The sequence below is a fragment of the Pan paniscus genome, chromosome 10 (assembly GCF_029289425.2).
Source record: "Pan paniscus chromosome 10, NHGRI_mPanPan1-v2.0_pri, whole genome shotgun sequence".
NCBI classification, from domain to species: Eukaryota; Metazoa; Chordata; class Mammalia; order Primates; family Hominidae; genus Pan; species Pan paniscus.
The window spans coordinates 116,251,990-116,277,408 of NC_073259.2; the positions used below are offsets into that span (position 1 = coordinate 116,251,990).

The 25,419-nt window shown below is 46.4% G+C and overlaps 1 protein-coding gene across 3 annotated transcripts in view; it reads left to right on the forward strand.

Moving 5' to 3' along the window:
• WSCD2 (WSC domain containing 2) overlaps positions 1–25,419 on the forward strand; it is a 121,794-nt gene that overhangs the window by 63,486 nt on the left and 32,889 nt on the right. For 2 of the 3 annotated variants that reach the window (XM_003832535.5, XM_034934407.2), the window contains exons 2-4: positions 2,875–3,807; positions 13,917–14,031; positions 17,738–17,922. In XM_003832535.5, coding sequence (XP_003832583.2) covers positions 3,426–3,807; positions 13,917–14,031; positions 17,738–17,922 — 682 coding nt within the window. In that variant the 5' untranslated portion in view covers positions 2,875–3,425. The remainder of the gene's footprint in view (positions 1–2,874; positions 3,808–13,916; positions 14,032–17,737; positions 17,923–25,419) is intronic. The other variant, XM_008957963.4, reaches the window with a different exon arrangement.

Here is a 25,419-nt window from a genome sequence, read left to right on the forward strand (position 1 = left end):
TGTGGAGTCCACCTCTGTTCTTGCCTGAGTGCCTCTGGAAGGGCTGGTGTCCCCTTGCCCATCCCACGAGGACTGCTGGCTTTTTCTCATCCCATCCCAGCTGCAGAAACATCTGGCACGTGTTGGCACGACCATGAAACCTCAGTGGATTCTCATGTGCGTTTTTAGGACACAGTCCCAACTCCTGAGCTTGGCATCCAAGGCTTCCCATGGTCTGGCTCCTGCCCACTGCTTGGCTGTGTTCGCAGCCCACAGTCCCCCAAGCTCCTTTGTTTCTTCCCCCTCAGTGATGCACCCTCATGTGGGCTGTTCCTCTTCCCTGGGCTAACCTTCTGTTGCTCCTTCACCCAGAGAATTTTGACTGTTTTTGCAAGACCTGCTGGCTCAAAGACTCCTCCCTGGGGAAGCCCTCTATGGTTCCCCCAGGCAGTTGCAGACCCTCACTTCCCTGGGCTCCCACATTCCATGGCTTCTCAACCCAGGGTCCAAACCCCACCCTGATATTTTAAGCCAAATTCTGGGAGCTTATGTGCAAGGGCTCTTTTTTTTCTGGGCATATATCTATAGTTGTCATGAGATCCTCAAAGAGTTACAAGACCAGAATAGACATATGGTTAGGAATATAGGCTTTGAAATCAGGTGGCACTGGGTTTACCATCCTGCTGCCACTTACTAGCTCTGTGACCCTGAACAAGTTACCTAATCTCTCTGATACTCATTCCGCTCTTGTGTAAAAATAGATACAGGTCTCCCTTATAGAAATGTTTAAATGAGAGTATGTATATGTGTAGAAGAATGTCTGGCATGTATTAACTGTTCAATAAACATTAACTATAATACTGATTGCTGTATCTTGTACACACATCTACTATGGGATTTATCATAGTCTGTCTAGCATAGTGATTGTTTACATTGCTTTCTCCCTCAGTTGACTCTGAATTCTCTGAAAGCAGGGACTGTGAATTATTTATTCCTGCATCTCAAATACACACATAGTAGGCAATCAGCATATGTTTTTAAATAAATGGAAGAATGAGTGGATGACTGGATGGGTGGAGAGTTGGATGGATGGATGGATGGGCTGCTATAGTTCAGATGGATAGATGAATGGATGTATAGTTGGACAGATTAATGAATAGATTAATGGTAGGTGGATGGATGGTTCAATGAATAGATGGGTAGGTGAACTGCCGGAAGGCAAATGGATGGATGGATGGATGGATGGACGGATGGGTTAACGAATGGATGGGTGGGTGGATGCTGGATGACAGACAGATGAATGGTTGGATGGATGGATGGGTGGATGGATAGAGGGTTGGCTTAATGACTGGATGGGTAGGTGGACTGCTGGATGACAGACGGATGGATAGATGGACAGATAGTTTGACTTTACAAAGGCATGGATTTTTGTCTGTTTTGTTCACTTATTTATTCCAAGTGCCTACGAGGGTGACATAGTTTGTGCTCAGTACTTAGTTCTTGAATAAATGGGATGGCAGACTCTACCTTAAACCACAGTTAAATGCCCACACTACTGTCTGGATTAGGAGAGTATGTTACAATTTGTATCTTCCATTGGCTGACTCTGGAATCTCAGGCGTTGGCTAAGATGGTCACGGGGCCCCCTGCTGGTGGTAATATGAAAAAGCATTGGCTAAATGGGGTTTTCTGTTTTCTAATTTACATTCTATTTTTCCTCTTGACTGATGATCCTGAACATTTACTCATAAAACTGTGGTACTCAACTCTCTGTGCTCATTACCATTATCTGAGAGCACCTGGTTACAGATGTGGGTTGCCCCCTCAACCAGACATTCTGGTTGGAAAGGTTAGGAATCTATATTCACCAGGCTCTCAGGTGATTCTGAATCAGTTGTTTCTCAGACCCACACCCGGGAGACCCTGACAAAGGGTGAGCCATGCTGGTGACCGGGAGGCTGTAAGGATGGGCTACCGTCTGGGGGGCTGTCTCTGAATTCTCAAGTGATGTCCAGACTATGTGGGAAAGAGGCAGAGTCAAAGAGACACTGGTTAAGAGCTGTGATTTGTGATTTGGACTGTCCTGGGTCCAGATCCCAGCTCCATCACTCACCAGCTGTGTGACCTCCATTTCCTCATCTGTAAAGTAGGGAAATAGTTACCTCCCATAGGAATGTTGGGAACAATAAAGGAGACAAGTGTAGATGGCTGGGCACAAAGCTGAGCACATGGTAGACACTCAATAAACACTGAATGGACAAATATGCTGCTAAATAACCCTACTTTCCTTCTTTTTCCTTTTCTTCCCTGGATAGAGGAGAGGGGCTATGGATTTTATTTCTCCCACTAGAATGTGAGCTCTATGAAAGAGGCGATTTTGCCTCTGCCGCTCACAGCTTAATTTCCAGCACCTAGGACAGTGCCTCACACAAAGTAGGTCTCACTGAGTGTTTGTTGGGAAAAAAAATGAATGAATCTGGTCTGGTTCAGAACTGCCCAGGTTCAGCAGGTAGTTCAGCAAGGACCTTGAAAGTACTTTTCAGACTTAAGGTAATCCTTGGATCAGTGTATATTTGACAAATATATAGGAAGTATGGAGCAAAGCAAACCACTGGCCCATAAGAACCTGTGCTTGTCCAAGACAAAGTTTGTCCCCAACTAGGGCCCACTAGGATCCAGGTCCCCAAATTCCCAGTTTGGTGTCAAGAAAAAGGCAGTGTTCTAGAAGACTCAGGGATGCTCTTTATCTAGCACTGCTCTTAAGCTGTTTCATGCCATTGGTGGTTTCCTCCCCTCTCCGGGCCTCTGCATTTCCCTGTAGGATGCTCAAGAACCCTGTGGGTTCTGTGCTTTGGTGAAGGGGCTTCTCATGCCTGTGTGTCTGCTGTTTTGCAGGTGGCATCCCTGAGTCCTGATGCCTGACTGGATGGAGGCCCACCAGCTTCTGTTCCCATGAGGTAGAAAGGCCAAGCTTGGTCTTCAGCTGGGGAAGAGGCCAGAAACAAGGCCCCCAGTGAAATAACCCAGATCCATTGGCCTGAGGAGCAGAGAAAGGGCAAGAAGTGAACTGCAGCTGCTGGTAACCCTCAGAAACCTTCTCCAATTGCTATTCTCACAGTTCTTTGGGAACACTCTGAAGTGAAGAACAATATGTAGGAAAATGGGACCAACTTATGTGTGTTCTGAGCCTCAAAACCCCTTTGTTGGCCCAAAGAAGCTCACCTTCAGTTTGGGAGGGCTGGTAAGCTCCATCCTTTCTCATGGCCTCAGCCAAGCATTGAACTTGCCCTCCCCTTCTGGCCTTGGTGATCACTATTTCAGGAAGAGTGAGACTGAGGACCCCCAAGTGTTCCATCCCTAAGGAAAGCTTAGGAAACCAAGCCCCTTCCATCCCCTCCCAAGCACCCCAGCCAAGCCCCAGAGAGCCAGTCCGGAATGATCCCACTATGGCCAAGCTCTGGTTCAAATTCCAGCGGTACTTCCGCCGGAAACCTGTGCGCTTCTTTACCTTCCTGGCACTCTACCTGACTGCTGGGAGCCTTGTCTTCCTTCACTCTGGCTTTGTGGGCCAGCCCGCTGTCTCGGGGAACCAGGCGAACCCCGCTGCTGCAGGAGGCCCAGCTGAGGGTGCTGAGCTGTCCTTCTTGGGTGACATGCATCTGGGCAGAGGTTTCCGGGACACAGGTGAAGCCTCGAGCATCGCTCGCAGGTACGGACCCTGGTTCAAGGGCAAGGATGGGAATGAGAGAGCCAAGCTTGGTGACTACGGTGGAGCCTGGAGCCGAGCCCTCAAGGGGAGGGTTGTCCGGGAGAAGGAGGAAGAGCGAGGTAAGAGCGAGGAACATCTGGACACTGAGGGGCTGGGGAGAAGGGAGGAGATACTAACAATGTAATAACAGCTGTCAGTTTTCAGTGTTTAATAGGAACCAGCTGTCATATCATTGTAGCTATAAATAGTGCCTGCCATTATCATCCCCATTGCACAGAGGAGAAAATTGAAGCTCAGAGAGATGAAGCAGCTTGCCCAAGGTCACACAGCTTGTCAAGAGGCAAGTTTGGATTCGAACTCCACATCTATCAGAGGTCAAAGTCTGACTCTCCCCTGTAGCCTTTTACAGTCCTTGTTAAACATACATGAAAATAAAAACAGTCAGCATTTATTGGGTACTTACTAGGCACCAAGTACTGTTTCCAAGCACTTTACATATAGAGAAACATCATCACAACTGTAGGTGATAGATTTTATTCCCACTTTAAAGATGAGGAAAGTGGGGTACCAAGAGCACAAGATTACACAGCTAAGTGGCAGAGCTTCTGCTCCACCAGACTGTCTCTCAGTCCATCTTGCTGGGTCCCTTGGTGATGGATCTCAGGAGAGATCATTGCCCTGGATAGATTTCATTGCATTTTCTCAGCCATTTATAATCTAAAAAGGCTTTTGTTCATGACTGCATTACCTTATTTGATTTTCACTACACTTCATGGGCTTAAACAAGGCCCCTATGATCCTGTGCCCAGCTAATAGATGTGGAAACTGAGGCTTGAAGAAGGGAAGACACTTGCCCAAAGCTGCGCAGCTGGTCAGCAGCAGGAATGGAGTTTAAATCTGATTCATCTGGCCTGAATGCTCAGTTCTCTAAGGCTGTCTCCTAGAGTCCACTGGCATCTACCCATCCAACCAGCATGCTAGGGAGGAACCCACAACCCCTACAATTCATAAGATTAACACAAATGGACGTTTCAGAAATCTGGGCCAGATGGTTTGGGAGAATAAACCACCAATCAAGGCAGATGGAAAACCTCACTAGCCTTTGTGTTCTACTGTGATTCAACTCATAAAAAACCCTTCTGCTACCATGGAAGGAAGCAGGATTAATGGAGGGGATTCATCTTGGAACACATTCTCCTGCCCCAGTCCTGCCCCCTACCTGGCCTGGGAACCATCTAGAAGACTCTATCTTTCTGCCCTCAGGAATTTCCTAGACTTCTGCCTCTTCAAGAACCAATGCTCACAGGGAGGCAAAGGAGATGTTGGAGGTGGTAGAATGGATCAGGGGATGTGGATTCATATTCCAGCTCCACCCCCACCAGCCATGTGGCCCAGGCAAATGGTTTTACCTTCTCCTGCCTCAGTTTTGAAATCTGTAAAATGGGGATTTTACTGGATGCTCCTGAGAGTTCAATGAGACAAGGGTGATGAAGGCCTAGCACTGAGTAGATGCTTAGAGGTGCTCAGGAAGTGTTCCTGGGATCTCCCGGGGGATCATCTTATAGGTATAGGTGAGGTGTGAAGTGCTGCACCCCAGCCACTCCAAACTCCATTCTGGCCTTTGAAAGCCCCAAAGTCCTCACCAGCCAGCACCTTGAGATATGCTCCCCATAATGCTTAGGACAAATTCCAGATGCCTCCCACAGTCCAACTCTGCAACCTCATCTTATAACCCCACTCCCCTCACCATGCTCTGCCCCACTGTCCTTGCAGTTCACTGAACACACCAAGCCTGTTTCTATCCCAAGATCTCTGTATATGCAGTGCCTTCTATCTGGGATGCCATCTCCCCAGATGTTTGCATAGCTCCCTTCTTCCTTTCCTTCAAGTCTTTAATCAAACCTCGACTTCCCATAGAGACCATCCTGGATGGTCTAACTCAAATAACCCCACTTCCTACCCAGTCACAACCACAATCCCCGACTCTATTTTCATCATAACACTTATCACCATCTGAAAGCATCTCATTTATGTGTTTGCCTCTTTGTTTAAGATCAGCCTGTTCTACTGGACTGTCAGCTCCAAGAGGGCAGGGCTATTGCCTGTCATGCCTGTCTGTGTTCTATCAGCACCCGGGACAGCACCTGGCTAAGTGCTGTTGCTGAATACCTATTTGTTGAATGGGTGAATGACTGGCTGAATAAACGAATGAATGACTATCCCTTTGCCTGGAGTACCTCTACAGTGTTAGCTCTACTCTTCCTCCAAGTCTCATCTTTGCTAATCTTCAAGAAATTTTCCCTGATCCCCTTACAGGTTTGATCAAATGCTCCTCCTCTATGCTCCCTGGCATGGCCCTTATATGAATGGCAATTGTGTATGTTTGTCCATGTCCCCTGATAGAATATGAATTCCTTATGGTGTAGATGATACAGAAACAACAACGTCTCTCATTTGTTGTGAGAATGAAATACTGCCATCAATGCTAATAATAAGGACCATTTCTTGAGTACCTACTTCACACCAACCACTTGTCTATTTGCTTTTCATGTATTATTTGAATGAAATGATATATGTAACATGCTTATAATATCCTCTGGCTCATAATAATAGGTCACTTAATAGTTGCTGTCCTTGTTATTTGTAGTAATATTAACTGATATCTAGTGAATGATCATTACAGGCTGGACCATGTTATGTGTTTCATTGATTCATTTAATTACTACAACTCAGTAAGTTAGGGATTATTATTCCATTTCACAGATGGCAAAACTGAGGTCCAGAAAGAAATCACTTACCCTAGTTTACACAGGTCAATAGTGGAGGAACCAAGGTTTAACACAAGGTCTGTTTAATTCCAAAGCTTGTGAGCATTCTTCTATACCGTGCCACCTGCACCCCCACCATGCCTTACCCAGCAATCTTATATATTTTATAAAGTGCAGAGAGAAGGAAGAGAAAATAAGAACATAGCCCCAAGGCCAGGGCTCTCAGCAGACAGCCTTTGGAATCAGGCAGTGTTATCAAGAAAACACAAATCCAGCCTGTCCTTGATTAACTTATTCAGAGTTTAGCGAGGAAAGACAACATATTAGATTAACGCTAATAAAAATGAGACACTTCTCCGGCCTGACGCTAAACTCATTTTGTTTTCTCCAAGGCTGGTGAGGGCTCTGCTTGATGCAGTGATGCAGGACTCAGGCTGTAGAGGATTCAGAGCCCATCATGGCCCAGGAGTGGGAGGGGAGGAGCTGCACCCAGGCTGAGCTGAGGCTGGGCAGGAGTCTGAGTTCTTTGGTGTAACTGACACCTACCATGTGCCAGTCATTTACCTAGGCCTCCCTAGGTTCACATGGCCATGTGAGGGCCTGTACTTTGAGCAGCCAAATCAGGGTTCAAATCCCAGTTCTGCAACCTGCTGGCTGTGCAGCCTTGGGCAGGTCGCTTCACCTTTCTGACGTGCCATTTCCTCTTTGGGATAAAAAGTACTTAACATCAGATGGCGTTGTGATGATTACATAAGGTCAATTCAGCATGTGCTCTCTAAGTGCCACGTGCTGTTCAAAGCATTTACATCTATTACATCACATAATCTTCATAGTAATGAAGGAAGATAGACACTGTTATTAACTCCATCTTATAGGAGGGAAAGTCAGGCACAGAGAAGTTAAGTAACTTGCCCAAGATTACCCACCTGGGGGAGGGAGTAAACCAGTATGTGAACCCAGGTGTTGTGAGTCTTACACCTGAACCTTAAGCACTACATCACGTCACTTCTCAGTGTACAGAAAGTACATGCCAGCTATTATTATTATAATAAGCTTGCATACTACCTTAATACATGCCAGCTATTATTATTTATACTGTAATTTTGCAGGAGAAAATGGGGGAATAGAGGTAATGTAAATTTCCTAAAGTCACACAGCTAATCTGGGGCAGAGCCAGGAGCTAAACCCACTTTGACTTCAAAGGTTGTGCTGCTTCTATTTCCATGAGATTACAGAGAGGCTCGGGCTGGGTGTGAAGGTGGCCATGGGAAGATTTAGTCTGCATTTTTTTTGGAAGGATAGCAGGAGCACCCACTTCCCATCTCCTCCAGCTGGAGATGCAATGGCTGCAGGTTACTGAGGTGCTCTGTGTCAGGGACTATTTGTCCATATTCTCCTTTCAGCTTCATATCAGGTAAAAATATTGAGTGCCATTTCACGGATGAAGAAACAGGCTCAGAGAGGTTCAATTATTTGCCCAACATCACACAGACGCCAAGAGGCAGAGCTGACTCCAGCCCAATTTGATCAGAGTCCAAAGCCCTTATTCTTAACCACTGGACTTATACTACGTCTTTCTTAAAATATAAGATCTCTAACTCCATTCATTCGTTCATTTATTCTTTCATTCATTCATTCATTCTATATTTATCAAACACCTACTACATGCCCAGATCTTTGCTGGAAGGTGGAGATAAGGAATGATTCCAGCACAGGTTGTGAATATTCCTCAGAGGAAAAAGCTGTGCTTTTCCCCATTATAACACCTTTTCATTTTATTAAAAGTTCTTCTACAATAAGCCAAAATTATTTCTAATTTGAAAAAATAATGGACAATACTAAGAAAATTTAGAAAATTTTGGGGGACCCCAAAGCAGGGACCCCATTCAGTCATGGGGTATCACAGCTGGCTTTCTGGGAAAGGAGATGGGTGAGCTTAGTATGTAGGATCCTTATGCCTTGACCAAAGTGAGTGGTGCATCCCTTCTGCCCTGGGGAAGCCTAGATATGAGCAGGAAATTCCACCACCGGTACAAGGAAACCCGGGCAGCACTGGGTGGTCTTCTGGAGGGACCATCTTCCAGTGTTTCAGAGAATCCCCAGAAGGAGAAAAAGTATTTCTTGTGTCTTCCTTCTGTGCCAGACCCTGTGATAGGCTCAATGCATCAAATTAATGTTACTTAGGTCACTCTTAACAATATCTTTGTATTAGCTTTCTCAGGCTGCTATAACAAAGTATCACACACTGGGTGGCTTGAACAACAGATATCTATTCTCTCACAGTTCTGGAGGCCAGAAATCTGAAGTCAGGGTGTTGGCAGGGCCATGCACTCTCAAAGGCTCAAAGGGAGACTCTGTTCCATGCCTTTCTCCTGGTTTCCAGTGTTCCCGGCCATCCTCAGCAATCCCTTGCTTGCAGCCACATTACTCCAATCTTTGCTTCCATTTTCACATGACCATCTCCTTTGCGTCTGTGTCTTCATATAGCCATCTTGTTATAAGGACACCAGTCATACTGGATTGGGACCCAACCTACTCCAGTTTAGCCTCATAACAAAATTCCATCTGCAATGACCCTATTTCCAAATAAGGCCACATTCTAAGGAATTGGAAGTCAAGACTTCAACATGTCATTTTGTTGGGGTGGGGGTGGGGGGCGGGACAGGGCACACAATTCAGCCTGACAACCCTAGTTGAATTTTTGCTCCCACTTTTCAGGTGGAGAACTGCACCTCCAAGAGCTTGAGTAATATTTGAGGCTATTGCAGCAACATGTGTGGGATTTGAACCCAGATTTGGTTAGATCTGGTTAGATCTGGTTGACTCCAGTACAGCATGAGGCCTCCTATTTGTGAATCTGTTCACAAACTATAAATCAGAGGCATACAAATTAGTTCATGTTTAGCTACGCTTCTAACAAATCACCTTCATTGAAGAGAGCAAAATTTCATGAAAAGATTAATTGTAGCAAAAGAAAAAAAGTAAAGGAGGAAAAAAAACTGCCACCAGGAGGGTTCTTTTCAGATGCTGGTTTCTGTACTGGAGATAAATAGCCCAGCTGGGGTGACTTTGCCATTTCAGCAGTCTTCAGACTTCTGTGGAGACGAGCTGATAGATTGTGTGAACTTGGCCATTAATCCACCCTCAAGTGGCCTGTGATTTTGTCCCTGTTTTACATATCTGACCTCCTGTCTCCGAGAGATTCTGCTACCACAGCAGGATTTGAAGGTGGAGCCCTGAGGAATGGCTGAAGAGGATTTTAGCGGGCTGGCAGTAACCACGCTAATGAGCTCAGCAGGGTGATACAACTCTGAGGACAGGGACCATGGTTGTATTGGTCGCAGCCTGCACCAAAGGTCTGTGGGAAAGGGGTCACCAGATCTTTCCCAAGACAGGAAGGAAACTGACTCAATATTGATATCCTGATCCATGGAGCTCAGTCCATTAATCAGGCCATGATGCATAACATGCCTGTGTTTTCCAAAAGCATTAATAAAGGACCATGTATCTTCCTCTCCCTCCTGTTGACAGATAAGGAAACAGAGGGTCATTCGTTCATTCAACAAGTCTTTGAGCACCTGTTGTGTGGGACATCTCAGCCTGATGCCTGGTCTGGTGGGAGGGTGAGGAAGGGGACAGAGCACCATTTAAAAGCCCAGGCTTATAAAAAAGAATAAGATCATGTTTCTTGCAGGAACATGGATGGATCTGAAGGCCATTATTCTTAGCAAACTAATGCAGGAACAGAAAACCAAATACTGCATGTTCTCACTTATAAGTGGGAGCTGAGTGATGAGAACACATGGACACAAAGAGGGGAACAACAGACACTGGGGACTACTTGAAGGTGCAGGGTGGCAGGAGGGAGAAGAGGTGAAAATATAACTATTGGGTACTACGCTTAATACCTGGGTGACAAAATAATTTGTACAACAAACCTCGTGACACGAGTTTACCTATATAACAAACCTGCACATGTAACCTGCACTTAAAGTAAAGCTTAAAAACAAATAACTAAAAGCCCAGGCTTTGGGGAAGATGGACCTACAGTAAAAATCCCAGATCTTCTCCCAACGAACCACCCCACTTCCCAGCTCCATCCTCCTCCTGGGCAGGTCTCTCTGGGGAGACACCTCCTCCCAAGACATCTCCTCCCAATCCTGGACTCAGTGTGGCATATAGGAAGGGGCAACTTTGAATAGACAGACCTGGCCATGGATTTGGTCTGAGACCCTCACTGTGGGGTGGACTCGGGCAAGTTGCTAAGCTTGAATATCAGTGTAGTAGTTAGTGCTCCCCCTACCCCAGTGCCAAGGGACAAAAATCCACCTGGAACTAGCTTAAGCTAAAGAAGAAAATGCATTGTGTCATGTCATCAAACTACAGCAGTGGCTTTGCTGGACTGGATTTTTTAAATGAATAATTGGTGGTCTTCTTCCTGTCACTCTCATCTCTGCTCTTCTATGCCTTGGCTAGTTTGTTCTCCTACACAGATTGGCCTTGGTGCCAGGGACTGGGCTGGTGGTAGCTCTGGGGTTATAGCACCTGGGAGAGGCAGATTTCTTCCTCCCAGCTTTACTCTATCAGAATGCAACAAATGGGTCATGTGTCCTTCCTTGAAGCAAACACTGGCTGCTGGGATGGACAATATGATTGACCTTGCCAAGGTCATCATGTCTCCTGTGGTCAGGGAAAGTAAGGTCTGCTGAGGGAAAAACCTATCTAGAGCAGATGCTTTGAAGGCACAAACAGTCCACTACAGTCCACCCCTTCACTCCATGATGGACACGCAATGGACATGCCCACATACATCTTTACTCCCATTAATTTGCTTATAAAAATCTTATCTAACATGATCCACTGTTCCATAGGTAGCCGAATGTGCCTATCCTTACCCTAAGGTGAAGTCACCCAAAGTCCTATCACATCCAACTTCAAGCCCAGCATTTCTGCAGCATGAGCATTCCTCCCCTTCAGGTCTTGGGGTGGCCAAAGAGAAATGAAACTTCCTCAAGTGTAAGATGGTTGGAGGACAGACCTGGGCTTTAATTTGAAGTCAGATGCTACAAGCTGTAGGAACTTGGGCAGATGACATAGGTTCCCACTGCATTTTGAAAAGAGGAAAAGCAGAAGTAACATGAGTAGTTACCAGTCAGAACATACACCATATGCCCAAACTAAGATTTGCTTCTAAGGTAAACAGTTAGAAGAGTCACTATGATCAGTTGCCTCATCTCTAAAATGGGTTCATAAGAAGTTTGTGAAGATTGAATTTTTAAAAAATGAGACATGGCCCACAGTAAAGTAGATAGCATGTAGTAGGTGTTCAATACATGATAGTTTTGTCTCCTCTGTTTCTGTCTTTGTCTCTCTCTCTCACACACACACACAGACACACATTGCACACACACACACACACACACACAATCTGTTGATCTGCTGACAAAAACTTCAGGCCACCAAAATAAACCAAACTTTACCCCCTCTCTTCCCTTCCCTCTCTCTCCCACCCTACTCCATCATCCCTCCTTCCTTCCTTTCCTTCCTGCTCTTTCTCCCTCCAGCTCCCTCTATTTTTCCCTCTTGTCTATCCTACAATGCATCTTTAGACACTCAGTCCTCTAGGGAATGGCTGAACTGAAGTTAGTGTGCAGCCCTTGCCCACGTGGCCACAAAGTGCTCTCTCCCAGCTCAGGTGTGAACAGCATTCGTGCCCCAAGTCAAGGGCTGTGGCTCCATCTGTGGTGGGAGGGGCGCGCACTGTTGAACAAGCACAGAGACAAGACCTGGGCTTCTCCAGGGTTGTCACTGTCTGGTGTGCCTGCTCCAGGGAGATGATGCTTCTTTTAAAGATGGACTGTTCTTAGTCCAGCAAATCACCTCTGTCTTATGAAGGAAATTCAAGGTGATCAGGTCAAGACACATCTCCAGTGGGGCTGAAAAAATAGTGCACTTAGCAGAGCTGTGTTCAGGGGAATGATTGCTCAGTAATGAGCCTGCATTCTCTGCTAGATCCTGCTCTCCCCACAAGGAAGCGGGGAAAGAAGCTCAGTTTAAACCAGACAGCTGCCTAGCCAAGGAAGTGATTAAGTGGCATTTAGTATTTTCTTCAATCATTCCCTATAAGGGACATTTAATTCCAAGTGCTGGCTGGATCCCCGGTCTAACCTCCAGTTACTGATTTGGGGGTCTCATAGACCTGGATTTAAACATTTATTCTGTGAACAATTAGCTATGGGTCTTAGGGAGGCCACTTCACCTTTCTGGGCCACTGTTAGTTAAATCATCTAAGATAAGAGCATGACAATGTCAATGTTCTCCACTTCACATGGGGGCATTACAAAGATCCCCCAACTCAAAAAGCAAGCAGTTCAGAGCACAGGCTCTGAAACCAGATTGCTTGGCTTCAATTCTGAATCCACACATATGAACTGTGTTACTTTGAGTAAGTGACTTCTCCGGGCCCTTTTCTCTTCTGTATACAATGGTAATAATATTCTCATAGGATCGCTGTAAGGATGCAAGGAGACAATGTATGTAAAGCACTTAGCAAAGTGAATGTCCAAATAATAATAATAATAATTTTAAAAAACATATGGGAAAAGACATTATAAACTGTGAAGTGCTATTTTCACGTATGGGGGTTACTATTTACCATAAAGTGCAAGAAAAATGTTTACTACTTTAAGAAAACTAAGTGTATGATTTATAATTGGATGGTTATTTCACATTATTTACAATTTTCCTTTGAATGGAAACATTCACCTTGACCCACAATAGAGGCAAACTGTAAAGTACTTTACACAGCACTGTGAATGGCCAGTTTCTTATTCTACTCATCTTAATTTGATGCCTATCATATGCAAGACACTATGGTAGAAACTTTTACATAAATCATTCTATTTTAACCTCACTGGATTGTTATTTTTGTTCCTGATTCAAATAAAACTAGGTATCTGAAAGGTTAACTGGCTTAAACTTTCTAGGCCCATGCTAGGAGGTAAACGAAGTGAAATGAGGACCTAGACCTTGAGATAGCTAAGTCCAGGGCACTTTCCAAGGAAAAATATATGTCTTAAGGCAGCTTGTAGAGATAGCAACATGTTGTCAAATGTTAAGCCTTTTAGAGCTGTCTTAATGCAAGAAATAGGAAGCTCTGTTTGGTGCTTAGGGAGTGGCCTTGGCTTGGGTTCCTGGATGCCCAGCTGTCACCAGATGACCTCAAGGGCTTGGCTGCAGCCCACAGAAGGCTTCACTCCTCTCTATTGGTCTCCGCTGCCCTGATTAGACCAGGTTCTGCCAAGACAAATGACTTTCACTCTCTCATTTCTGCCCAAAGGAAGGACTTGACATTAAAAGGTCAACAAGGTCACATAACCAGAGACACATTGGTGAGGCTTCTTCCTGTAACCCTTGCAGCTTTGTCCCCAGCCACCTTTGACATTTTCCTTTCCCCAAAGCCAAGTACATCGGCTGCTACCTGGATGACACCCAGAGTCGGGCCCTTCGAGGAGTGTCCTTTTTTGACTACAAAAAGATGACCATCTTCCGTTGCCAGGACAACTGTGCTGAACGGTAGGGTCCCAGCATCCCAGACTTGTCCATTTCAGGCCCTTCTGTCTCAGATTCCCACCTGTGGTATTCTTTGCCCTGCTATGGGAGGGTGTGTTGAAGGGTGAGCACGTGACCACAGGAAAGGTTGACGCAAGGGTGTGTGTGCATTGTGTGTATGTGCATAAGCACATCCACACAACTGAGGACTGCTCAAGAGTTGGTCTATGGGAGTCTGTGGTTGTGCAACTGTGTCATATTGTGTCTAGGAACAATTTTGTAGCATACAGGGTACAGGGTCAGCTAGCTGTGTTTGTGAGCTTAATGCCAATATGCAATGATCTTTAAATAATAGTGGCCGTGTATGCAGGAGTCTTTGTGAATATGTGTGCAAGAGCTGAGAATTGTGCTTGTGTGTGTAGGTGTCTGATTTCATTTGTTGAATGTTCAACAGTGTGTTGAGAGCATGCAAGGTTGTGAAGAATTGCACACAACTTAGAAATGCACCATTAGATGTGCATGTGCATGCAGATGAGTAAGCATAAGGCTTGCAAGATGTCCAAATGAAGGGTAAGGTGAAGGTATCTAATAGTTTCTCAATATATAAACTCCTTGTTTTTCTCCAAGGGAGAAACACTTGCCTGTTCAGACAGTGTTTTCCAATCTAAGAAGACAACGATGATTTTTATTAGACATGCACTGGGACTAGCGGGGAGTGAGTTGATGTTTTGAGAGTGGACAAGTCCCCAGAGGCCTGGTGAACAGGGACAGGACCCCTGGGGGCACCATGGGGCTGAGCTGAGCTTCTCTCCTTGTTTCTTGGGCCCCTTGACCTTGTAGTGGCTCATGAAGGGGCTCTAATATGCTCACCTTCAGGCTCCAGGTGGCTGTCTCTGATGGTCACAAGCTCTGCCAACCTCAGCTGCATGCCTGGTGTGGAAATGGGCAAGTGGGTGACCACTGAGAGACTCTTCCTGCTGTTCTTTATTTTTTATTTTTTATTTTTTTGAGACAGAGTCTTGCTCTGTCACCCAGGCTGGAGTGCAGTGGCATAATCTTGGCTCACTGCAACCTCTGCCTTCCAGGTTCAAGCAATTCTCCTGCCTCAGCCTTCTGAGTAGCTGGGACTACAGGTGCATGCCACCATGCCTGGCTATTTTTTTTTTTTTTTTGGTATTTTTAGTAGAGAAAGGGTTTCACCATGTTGGTCAGGATGGTCTCGATCTCCTGACCTCGTGATCTGCCCACCTCGGCTTCCCAAAGTGCTGGGATTACAGGTGTGAGGCACCAAACCCGGCCCCTGCTGTTCTTGATTAGGAAACACTGTCCCCTTTAAAATCAGCTGCCTAGGGAGCCCACTATTAAAATCCTGAGCCCAGGACCCTCTCCAATTTGAAAAGGATTCCAAGTCCTTGATAATATGAAATCACTAACTTATCTGTCAAACTTGGGTGCAGGGGGGTGGGGGAAACAGAGGTGGATTCTACACAGCCCCTGGCCTTAATGAGCTCACAGCCTGCAAGGGGAGACAAACATGTAAACAGAGAGGGATAACATAGTCAGATAAGGGTTGAGATGGAAGAATCGCAGGCAGTTAGACATGCAGACAAGGTCTAAGCTGCCTGGGGTGAAAGGAAATACTTCTCAGAGAAGGTGTCAGCCAAGATAAGTCAGAGCTACTCATGTAATTCAATTTGGTTCAGCAAATATTTGTTGACTGCCCATGGGTGCTGGACCTGATTCCAGGTGCTGGAGATGAAGAGATGAGCCATCCACAGCCCTGTCCTCAGGGGGGCTTCCCATCTGGTTGGGGAGATAGAGGCATGAACAATAGGCTTGGGCAATAGAATAACAACAGTTTACAACAGTTAAAAAGCACTTGTTCTGTGCCAGGCACTGTCTGAGCATTTTGCAAATATTAACTGTTTAACTTCACAAGATCCCTATGAGGCAGGAATGCTATGAGCCACATTCCACAGATGAGGAAACCAGGGTACAGAGACATCAAGTATAATGGGTGCTGGGGTGGATGTGCTTTGCAAGGTGCAGGAAAGTCAAGAAGATGGAAGGGATGGAGGGCTCCATGTGGAGGGTTTAGGAAGAGTTATCACAGTGAGACCATAAGCTGGGTTTTGAAGGATGAGTAGGAGTTTTCTAGGTAGGGTAGAAATAACAGCATGCTCAAAGGCCAGGACTCCTGAAATACACTGAAACACTCAGGGTACTCAGATAGGCAGCATGGGAGTGCACAGAGGGTACAAAGGGAGTGTCAGTAGGGGAAGCCACAGAGGTGTTCAAAGCCCAGTGAAATGGGGACTTGAAAGCTAACTAAAGCATCCAGATTTGACCAGGAGGGCAATGGGGAGCCACTGCAGGGTGTCTATCAGGGAAGTGGTCTACATTCATTCCATGAATGTGTATTAATCATCTGTCATATGCCAGGCATTGTTCAGGGATAGGTGGGCAAGACCCACAGGGTCACTGCCCTCCTGGATATTATATTCTAGAGAATAAGAACAAAAGCAATTTACAAACTACATTAAAAATCACTAATATCATTTCAAAAGTGCTGAGGGTGTCTAAAGATATTATATTCTAGAGAACAAGAGCACAAGTGCTCCCTCAAGCCTCTTTTATGGGTTTTCCTGAACCTCAGTTTTCCTCCATCTCAGGTTTTGTCCTTCCTACTCCCAGAGCCAGAGCAAGCAATGCTCTTTTCATTTGTTTACAGAGTGGGGTAGCCACTAAGCATCCTTTTTAGGAAAGGATTCCATCACTATGAAAAATTTCAAAAAAAAGTTGAAAACCTTGCAGTGCCTGGATTTTTATTTTTAGGAATTTTTCCTTGGTGAATGTGTGAGCTCATTTTTGTCCTCTCTCGAAGGGGTGTAAGAGTCCCTGCCTCCCTCATGAGCTCCCTGTGCCTCTTCCCCTCACCCTAGCTCCTCTCAAGGGACAAGGAGGCACCATTCCTGGGTGATATTTCCAAGAATAAAGAAGCTGGACTCTGGAGAGATGAATGTCTCAGGTTTCCAGACAGGGAAGAGCAAGAAAGAGAGTGGGGTAGCGGAGACCACAGGATCTGGGGTGTGTGTGTGTGACAGGTGTACCATGAGCAGGTGTGTACAGGTGAGTGTGAATATGGACATGGTGTGTCTATGTGAGTAGGTGTAGAAGGGTGAAGATGAAGGCAGGTGGATGGTCCCTGGGTGTTCCTGTCCCCTCCCTGGGTCTCTATGTCCTCTAGGGGCCTCCCTGTATTCCTTCTTGGCTTTCCTGCCTCCACGCTGCCCCACTGCAAGGCTAACTCTGCAGCCTCCCTGACTCCTCTTAGGGTCTCCTTATCCCAGACCCAGATCCCCCTGCCCCATGGAGCATGCCTGTCTCACAGATTTCCTGGAGTCTCCCTGCCCACCTCAGGGTCTCCCCTGCCCTCTTTCCAGGGTCTTCCTGTGTGCTACCTCCCTAATCTCATTTCTTTGGGGTCCCCCTGTCTCCCGAAGGCCCCCATCTCCCAGGTCTCCACAATGGGTAGGTCTCCTGTCCCCTGAGGTCTCTCCTGTCCCCTGGGGTCTCCCAGTTGCCCCAACCTCCCATCAGCAGTCTCCCCATTTCCCCTGGGATCTCCTGGTCCCCAGAGCCCTCCCATCCCCGAGGTCTCCACGTTGTGTCTCCCTGCCTTGGGGTCTCCATGGTGGCAGCTACCCTGCTTGACAGCAGCCTCCCCCAGGGGTTACCTGTATGCCGGGCTGGAGTTCGGCGCCGAGTGCTACTGCGGCCACAAGATCCAGGCGACGAACGTGAGCGAGGCAGAGTGCGACATGGAGTGCAAGGGCGAGCGAGGCAGCGTGTGCGGCGGCGCCAACCGCCTCTCTGTCTACCGGCTGCAGCTGGCCCAGGAGTCGGCCCGCAGGTGTACGTGAGTCTGCCCTGCCCCTCTCTGCTGCTCCTCCCTCGGCTGCAGCCCTTGCCCACCAGAGTAAAGAGTCCCACATGTCTGCCCTGTACCCTCCATGGCTCCCCATCACTCCAAGGCCACCACCGTCCTGCCCCAGCTTCGCCTCTCCCAGTCCCTCACAGAGCCCTTTGCCCCAGCTCCTTTGAATGGTCCTGCATGCGCTTTTCTCTCCCTCCCACTCTGAGCTGCGTCTGGTTCCAGCTGTATCCCTCATTCTCACCAGTCTTCCTCCTTCTGAAACTGAGTTGGAGCCTGAGCCTCGCCTTCCCATCCTGATTTTCTCAGAGCAGATTGTCTCTAATGATGATGATGGTGGAAATGGCAATAGCAAACACTTTGTCCTTTTCTCCATGCCTCATATAGAATAGCACATCTATCTTCACAATGACCCTTGACATAGGTACTATTATTTACTTATTCCCATTTTACAGATGAGGAAACTGAGTCTCAATGTCACAAAGCTTGTAAGCAGCAGAGAATTTAAACCGACTCTGGAGTCCTTGATGCTTTCAAAGAGAGAATTCATCCTGGCTTGTTCAAGCTTCTGGTTTGAGTCTTGTTGGAAAATCTCTCTGATTTCCAAACCAACAGAAGGAGGGAGTGAATAAGAGGACAGGAGCTGGCTCCTTGTCTGAGGGCACTCCTGGGTCCCCTCCTGGGGACTGGGGAGGAATGTTTAATGACAGCTAGTAACTATTTATAAATAATCTGCTGTATGCCAGGCACTGTCCTAAGCCAATTACAGACCTGATTTCATTTACCTTCCCTACAGCCTTTTCAGGTAATTACTGTTGTTCATTATCCCCAACCAGTCCAAGGTCACATAGCCTAATTCCAGATGACCTTAAGACCCATGAGAAGAGTTAATGGGCTTGATAAAAGATGGGGGGTGCTGACCTTTCTAGGGGTTACCCCTCCCACACAGTCCAAGGACAGAAGCAGAAATCCACAGCTGCTTCTCTAGCCCTCTGGCCAGTGCTTCCCAGATTTGCATGTGTCTGAGAGTTGCCCTGGGAGATCTTGTTAAAATGCAGATTCCAATTCAGCAGGTTCAGCGAGATGCTGCATTTCTAAAGAGCTCCCAGGTGATGCCAGGATGCTGGTCCACAGACCACATTTTGAGCCTCTGTGGATCTCGTCCAGAATGTAGTCCTGCCCACCCGGGTGGCTTTAGCAGAAAGTTAACAGCTAGTCTGTTTGCAGAGAAGGGCCTCTTGCATGTGAATTTCATCGTTTATAGAAACTCATTGTTTGTTTGCTTGAAAATGTGTCCAGTGTTTCAAATCATATATATATATATATATATATATATATACACACACACACACACACATATATACATATTTTGAGACGGAGCCTCACACTGTTGCCCAGGCTGGAGTGCAGTGGTGTGATCTTGGCTCATTGCAACCCCTGTATGCCAGGTTCAAGCAATTCTCCTGCCTCAGCCTCCCAAGTAGCTGGGATTACAGTTTCCTGCCACCATGCCCGGCTAATTTTTTTTTGTATTTTTAGTAGAGACAGGGTTTCACTGTGTTGGCCAGGCTGGTCTCAAACTCCTGACCTCGTGATCCACCCACCTCAGGCTCCCAAAGTGCTGGAATTACAGGCATAAGCCACCACACCCAGCTTCAAATCCCATATTTTTGAAGCTCCATTCAAGCTTTGCTGTGCAATAGGGTCAAGCATGCGGTCAATTTGCAAACTGGCTGGTTTTTCCAAATTAACTGCAACTTCCACCTCCCCATAGTCACCTCAGTTCAGGTATGAAGCCCTAGGAGGGCAGAGGGCAGAGGACAGAGGTAGCACGTGAAATCCAGGCCAGAGAATGTCCGTAGAGTGGCTTTGTGGTTTGGCTGCTAATATTATGAGTTTTTAATTTAGTGGCAGATTTGTCACCTTTACAACTGATCGCCTTTATGTCAATATTTATGTTATGTTATTTTGACAGCAACATTTGGACCATCTGAAGAGATGACCTGAAAGTCAGGGATATTTATAGGGAAAGCTGCTGCCAGTAACACATCCTAGTGGATGAAGCTGAGACAGATAACAAGAATTGGACTGTGTATGTCATTAGCCAGACACTAGCCAGACCTCCTTTTGGTTAATGTTCAGGTTGGCTGAATAACCTGGACACACTCTCTCTCAATATCTCTTTCTCTCCTCTCTCCCCTCTCTCCTTCTCCCGACCTCTCTCTTCCTCTTTCTGTCCCCCACCTTCCTCCCTCTCTCTTCCTCTGTCTCTCCACCCCCATTTCTCTCTCTCTCTCACACACACACACACACACACATTCAGACACACACACACACTGCTGTGATCACCTTGAATTATATAATAACACTTTCATTGGCCATGGGTGAGCTGGGGGGCTGCTGGCAGGAACACTGCTGCACCCCTCACCTGCCCCCTTCTGTGTGGCACAATTATTTGGGTGGTGCTTTGTACCATCTGAGAATAGCATTTTTGTATTATGTCCAAGAGGAAGAAACACACTTATTTCTATTGAGAGTGGAGTCCTGGATTCTCTAAAGTCCATCACCGTTGTTCCGAATCATCGCCATATAAGGTTTGAAGCTTGAGCACCTTCAGCTGGAGACCCTAAAAGAAAATCTAAGCCTTATTAGCCTCGAGGCTACTAAGGCTGAGACTTAGAAGGGAGGCAGCTTGGACAAGGAGAGAGATGGTTGACAATGTTTCAAATCCAGTTGGCAACATGGTATACAAAGAGAGTGCAGGGACCATTCATTGAACCAAAACACTTGATGAGCTCCCTGTGGATGAAGTATGGAGAGGCTCAGTGGTCAGTAAAGCACAATGCCTGACCTCAAGGAGCTTTCCATCTCATGGGGCAACAGACCTGATACTAATGAAATTGGTTCAACCATGAGTTAAAAGGATAATTTTGTGCAGACCCAATACAAGTAGGATTGGTTGAACCACAGACCAAGAGGGCTGCGGGGGCTCTGTCTTCAAGAGCCAAGGGAGCAACTTTTGAGCTGAATCTCATTCTGAGAGGATTCCAGGTGAAAGGGACAGCCATGTGTTCTAATTCATGATCAAAAGTCCAGAGTCAGCAAAGGTCATGTGTTGAATGCTATGTTGGAAGCACCTTTCTCACTGATGTCTGCATTTTATATTTGTAGAAACTGTGGCTCAGAGAATAGAAATGGCTAAATTGAACAGCACTGGGGGAGGCTCCACAAAGAAGGGGGCAGCTCGATAAAGGAGGGGACATTTGACAAGAGCCTTGAAAGGTTGTTGCCTGGCGGAGAAGAGGAGGATACCCAGACTCAAGACAAATCACCAAGCAGTGGGAGAGGAATTAGGCAAATAAAAGAGTGCACAAAAGCCTGGTGCCTATTGCAGAAAATGACTGGCAGGCATGGTTTTTCCAAGGCTACTGTGCCTCTTAGGGACTGAGCGTGGGCTTGAACCCAGGTCTGTGAATCCCAGTTAGTATACCCACTTGCTACAGTGTTGTAGACACCCTGACCCTGGAATTTGGTTCAGAACACCATCTTCTCTCTTTTAGGGGAGCTCCTTGGCTCCAGCTCATCTCCTTCCTTCCCTGACCCCGATCCCTCCTTCCACCTTGTTTCCAGACTCTAGCCAATGTGAAATCTGCAATGTCTTTGCTCTGACTCAGTGGCGCCTTCGATTTCCTAGGATTATGCCTAGGATTTGCTTTGTACACAAAGAAGTCAGAAAGGGATGCCTTCCAAGTCACTGGCACACAACTCTGGCATGTATTACATCAGGCAAGAGAAATGAGCGAACGCTCCAGCAAACAGCTATGGCAGAAACCAGATTTCATTTATAGAGTCATTAGTTGGTATTAACACTGTGTCCTAATTGTGTTTTCCTAAGCAGTGGCACAGAACCTTTAATGATTGGAGAGATCTAAAGGAAGGTTTTTATCTCCCAAGGACCATTCTGGTGGGGCATCTGCCTCACACAGGGTGCCAGCCTACGTGTTTCTGAGGTGAGGTGATGGAATGTTCCCATAATAGTGAGAGCATTAAAAGGTTAGCAAAGCAAATGTCTCCAGGCACCCTGCTATTCTGCCTTGACACAGACTCTCGGGCACGTGGACTCTTTGCCCTTGTTACAAAAGAACTGAGAAATGGACTTCTTTCTTGGTCAGATTACATTTTTCACAGCAGTTTGCTAAATGTGTCGGCAAGTGTATCTCTCCTCCCAGGGGTAGAGACATGCTGGTGATTTGAGAACATTATGGCTTTAGGCGATGTTGCAAGAAATTTCATTTGCCTGAAAGATTCTTGCAAGATTTGGGTTGCAAAGTTCATCAGAACGGGGCTCCTGAGTCCCAAGGGTGGCTGTCCATGGTGCTGACCACTGCACTGCCTAAAACCCCAATGATGGCAAATCAGCCTCTCCCAGGGATGTGTACTTTTTTCCTTTTGTTTTTTCCTTCCTAGTTTAGTGAAGACATTATGAAGCTTACACTATCACTGAAAAAATAGATACCTTATTTATGGTTCACAATTTTTTACATGGTGGTTTTTGTGTACTGTTGTTAATTCCGGCAATTTTTTGTCTCCCAAAGTTAGGAGAATTTTGTGCAGTGCTTTGCTTTATGTTCACTGATACTCCATTCCAACTACTTTTACTGAGGGGAACCCTCAGATGATTAGGGGACAGTCACATTTGCTGGAATGGACCACGTCTAGTTCCTTCTTTGCTAGACCTGGAGGCTTCTTCTACTTCCCTTTGCTGTAGGTCTGGGAGCCCTGAATTTCATAATTCATATGGGACCCCATGAGCTCTTCTCTGTAGGGCCAAGGGAATGATAGAAAATATTTCTTCTTCTGCATCATGATGGGAGAGAATTGGTTTGCTCTTCTCCCCTAAGCAAAATCTAGGCCATTGGACAGGAAAATATTGGGAGCAATGCAGGTTTTGGAATCAGGCATAATGTTTCTATCCCAACTCTCTCACTTGATGGCTGTATTGACTTTGGCCAAGCCACTCGTTCTTTCTAGGCATCTGGTGCTTCATCTATAAAATGAAGACAATCCCAGTCTTTCACAATTTCTGGGGCCACCGAGTGAGGTAAAGACTAGAAAGCACCTAGCACAGTGCCTGTTACAGAGTAGCTTTTTCCTAATGGAAACTCCCCAATTCACTCTGAGACGCACCCAATTCAAGTGATTTGAATTTCCAACAGCCCACAGGAGCCTTTGGTAATGTCTAAAAATAGCTGGCTTGAATTCTCTTTGGACAGTTAGGCTCTTTGTGTAATTCAATCTCTCTCTGATTATAGGTAGCTAGGTAGCCATTAACAGCTTCCAGCTCACTGCCTTTCCTCCTCACCAGCATCTTTAATGCAGTGGAGCTTGGCCTAATTACCCAGGGGGTGGTGGCTTCTTTCAAACCAAGGAGAACTCTTCCACGGCTGCCTCTAAGCTGATGCCTGGTGACATTTACCTCATTTTTGTGAAGCTCCAGAACAAAGAGATGATAGGACTTCAGAGACACTTGCAGCTGGTTCCGGGCTGTTCTTCATCTGCCCCCAGCAAAGGGAGTTGATGAACAGTTGCTCTGCTTGCTTCTTGCTGGTAAAAAGCCCAAGCTGCTGAGGTCATGTACCATCCCAGCTAGCCTGGCAATGCAGAGCTGACATTGTCAGAATGTGGGGCATGGGCTTTTGCAATCCTTGGACTCCCACTGTGGGGCCGAGAGGATTTCTGGAAAATTCAGGTAGCTGGAATGGGGGTCTATGGAGCCCAACTTGTTAAAATTGGGCAGATCTTCTTCAGGATAGTAGAGATGGGAAACAAGGATGTGATGTCAAACAAGATTGGGGTCAAATCCCAGCTCTGCTCCCTACCAGCTGTGTGACCTGGAAAAGTAATTGAATCTTGCTAAGTTTCAGGGTCTCTGCCTACAAAATAGGATAATAATATTGTTCATCTCATAGGTTGCTGTGAGGATTAACTGAGATATAATACACACAACATACTTAGCACTAATGACATAGAGTAAACAGCTGTTATTACTGCCATCATTGTTATTATTTAGAAAGGGTTAATCATTAGGAAGATGCCATCCAGGGCTACTGCTATTGTCATTCATGACTCCAGGGAGTACCATTCACATAGACTATGAGCTGTGAAAAGCAGTGGCCCTGAAATCTGTGAAGGATTTTCCTTGTAACTGAAAGTGCTCAAAGATCCAAGATGTTTTAAGTTGGGTTCCCCCAATACAGGGATGTGAACCTTGGCTACCTGGAAGGTGTTGCCAAGATGCACCCGTAGGGGACTAGAAAGGTTAGATGGGGAAGAAAGCTAATACAGGGTCCCTGACAAAGCAGGTCTCTAGTGAGGACAATGGAAGCTTAACCCCACTGGAGAGCTCTGGGGGATGGTATTGAACAAACCTCAGACTTGTTCCACCTGAGGAGCAGAAAGCTGCTGTATTTTTTTTTCCTCCAACTCTCATCCATCATTGGCTGAGGGTGGCTCCTGGAGAAATTAACTCCCTGGCAGGCCCAGCCTGTCCCTCACAGGCCCTAAGGCAGAGTCATGGTCACTATCAGCCAATAATGGAATGGCAAATGCCAAGAGCAGGCATATTAATGGACTACTGACAGCAAGCAGTGCATGGGATCTAGCCACCTTCCACATATTATGGGCAAGTGATGAAAGGAACAGGAAGTGGCATGGTTTGAGTACTTGTTATGTCTCAGACACTGTTGTAAATGCCATCTCATAGACTTTCACCCCAACTGTGCAGAGTAGATACGACAATCCTCATGTACAGATGAGAAAAACTGAGGCTCAGCAAAGTGAAGACACCTGCCCAATGGCACACAGCTAAGTAAGCAGCTGACCCAGGTCTGTCTGACTTAAAGCCAAGGCCCTTTCCTCGGGACACCAGAGCCTTTTGCAAACAAGAAAGCATCTTTTCACTGCTATGGAAATCCAGAATTCTTTATACCACAGGAGAGTGTCAGGGAAGCCAAGGGATTCCCTAGCCACTTCCCTTTCATTTTTAGACATAAGAGATGAAAGAGCCTCTCACCCACTGAAGGGGAGGGCCAGGTGACCCATATTGCAGATGCAGGAAATGAGGGAAGTGGGGAGATTAAATGTCTTGGCTACCATGTGTATTCTGTGTCCAGATCACCAAGACAGTGGAGAGCCACCTGCAGAGAGAGATGGTCTCCAGAGAGCTCCCCAGGTCCCTGGGTGTCGAGCTAAACCCTTCCCTTCCTGGCTTGGAAGGCTCTCCAAACTTTCCACCGGATATCAGGAAGCCCTCTGTGACTTCACACCATTTCCTCACAAAGTAAAATAGGCCAGACTTCAGGAATACCTTCCACCCAGGAGATTAACTGCTCCTGGAACTGACTTCCCAAACTTATCCCCCTCACCGCACCCCCAGAACACATCTTGCCCAAAGAGGTGCACAGCAGTAGCTTCTAATC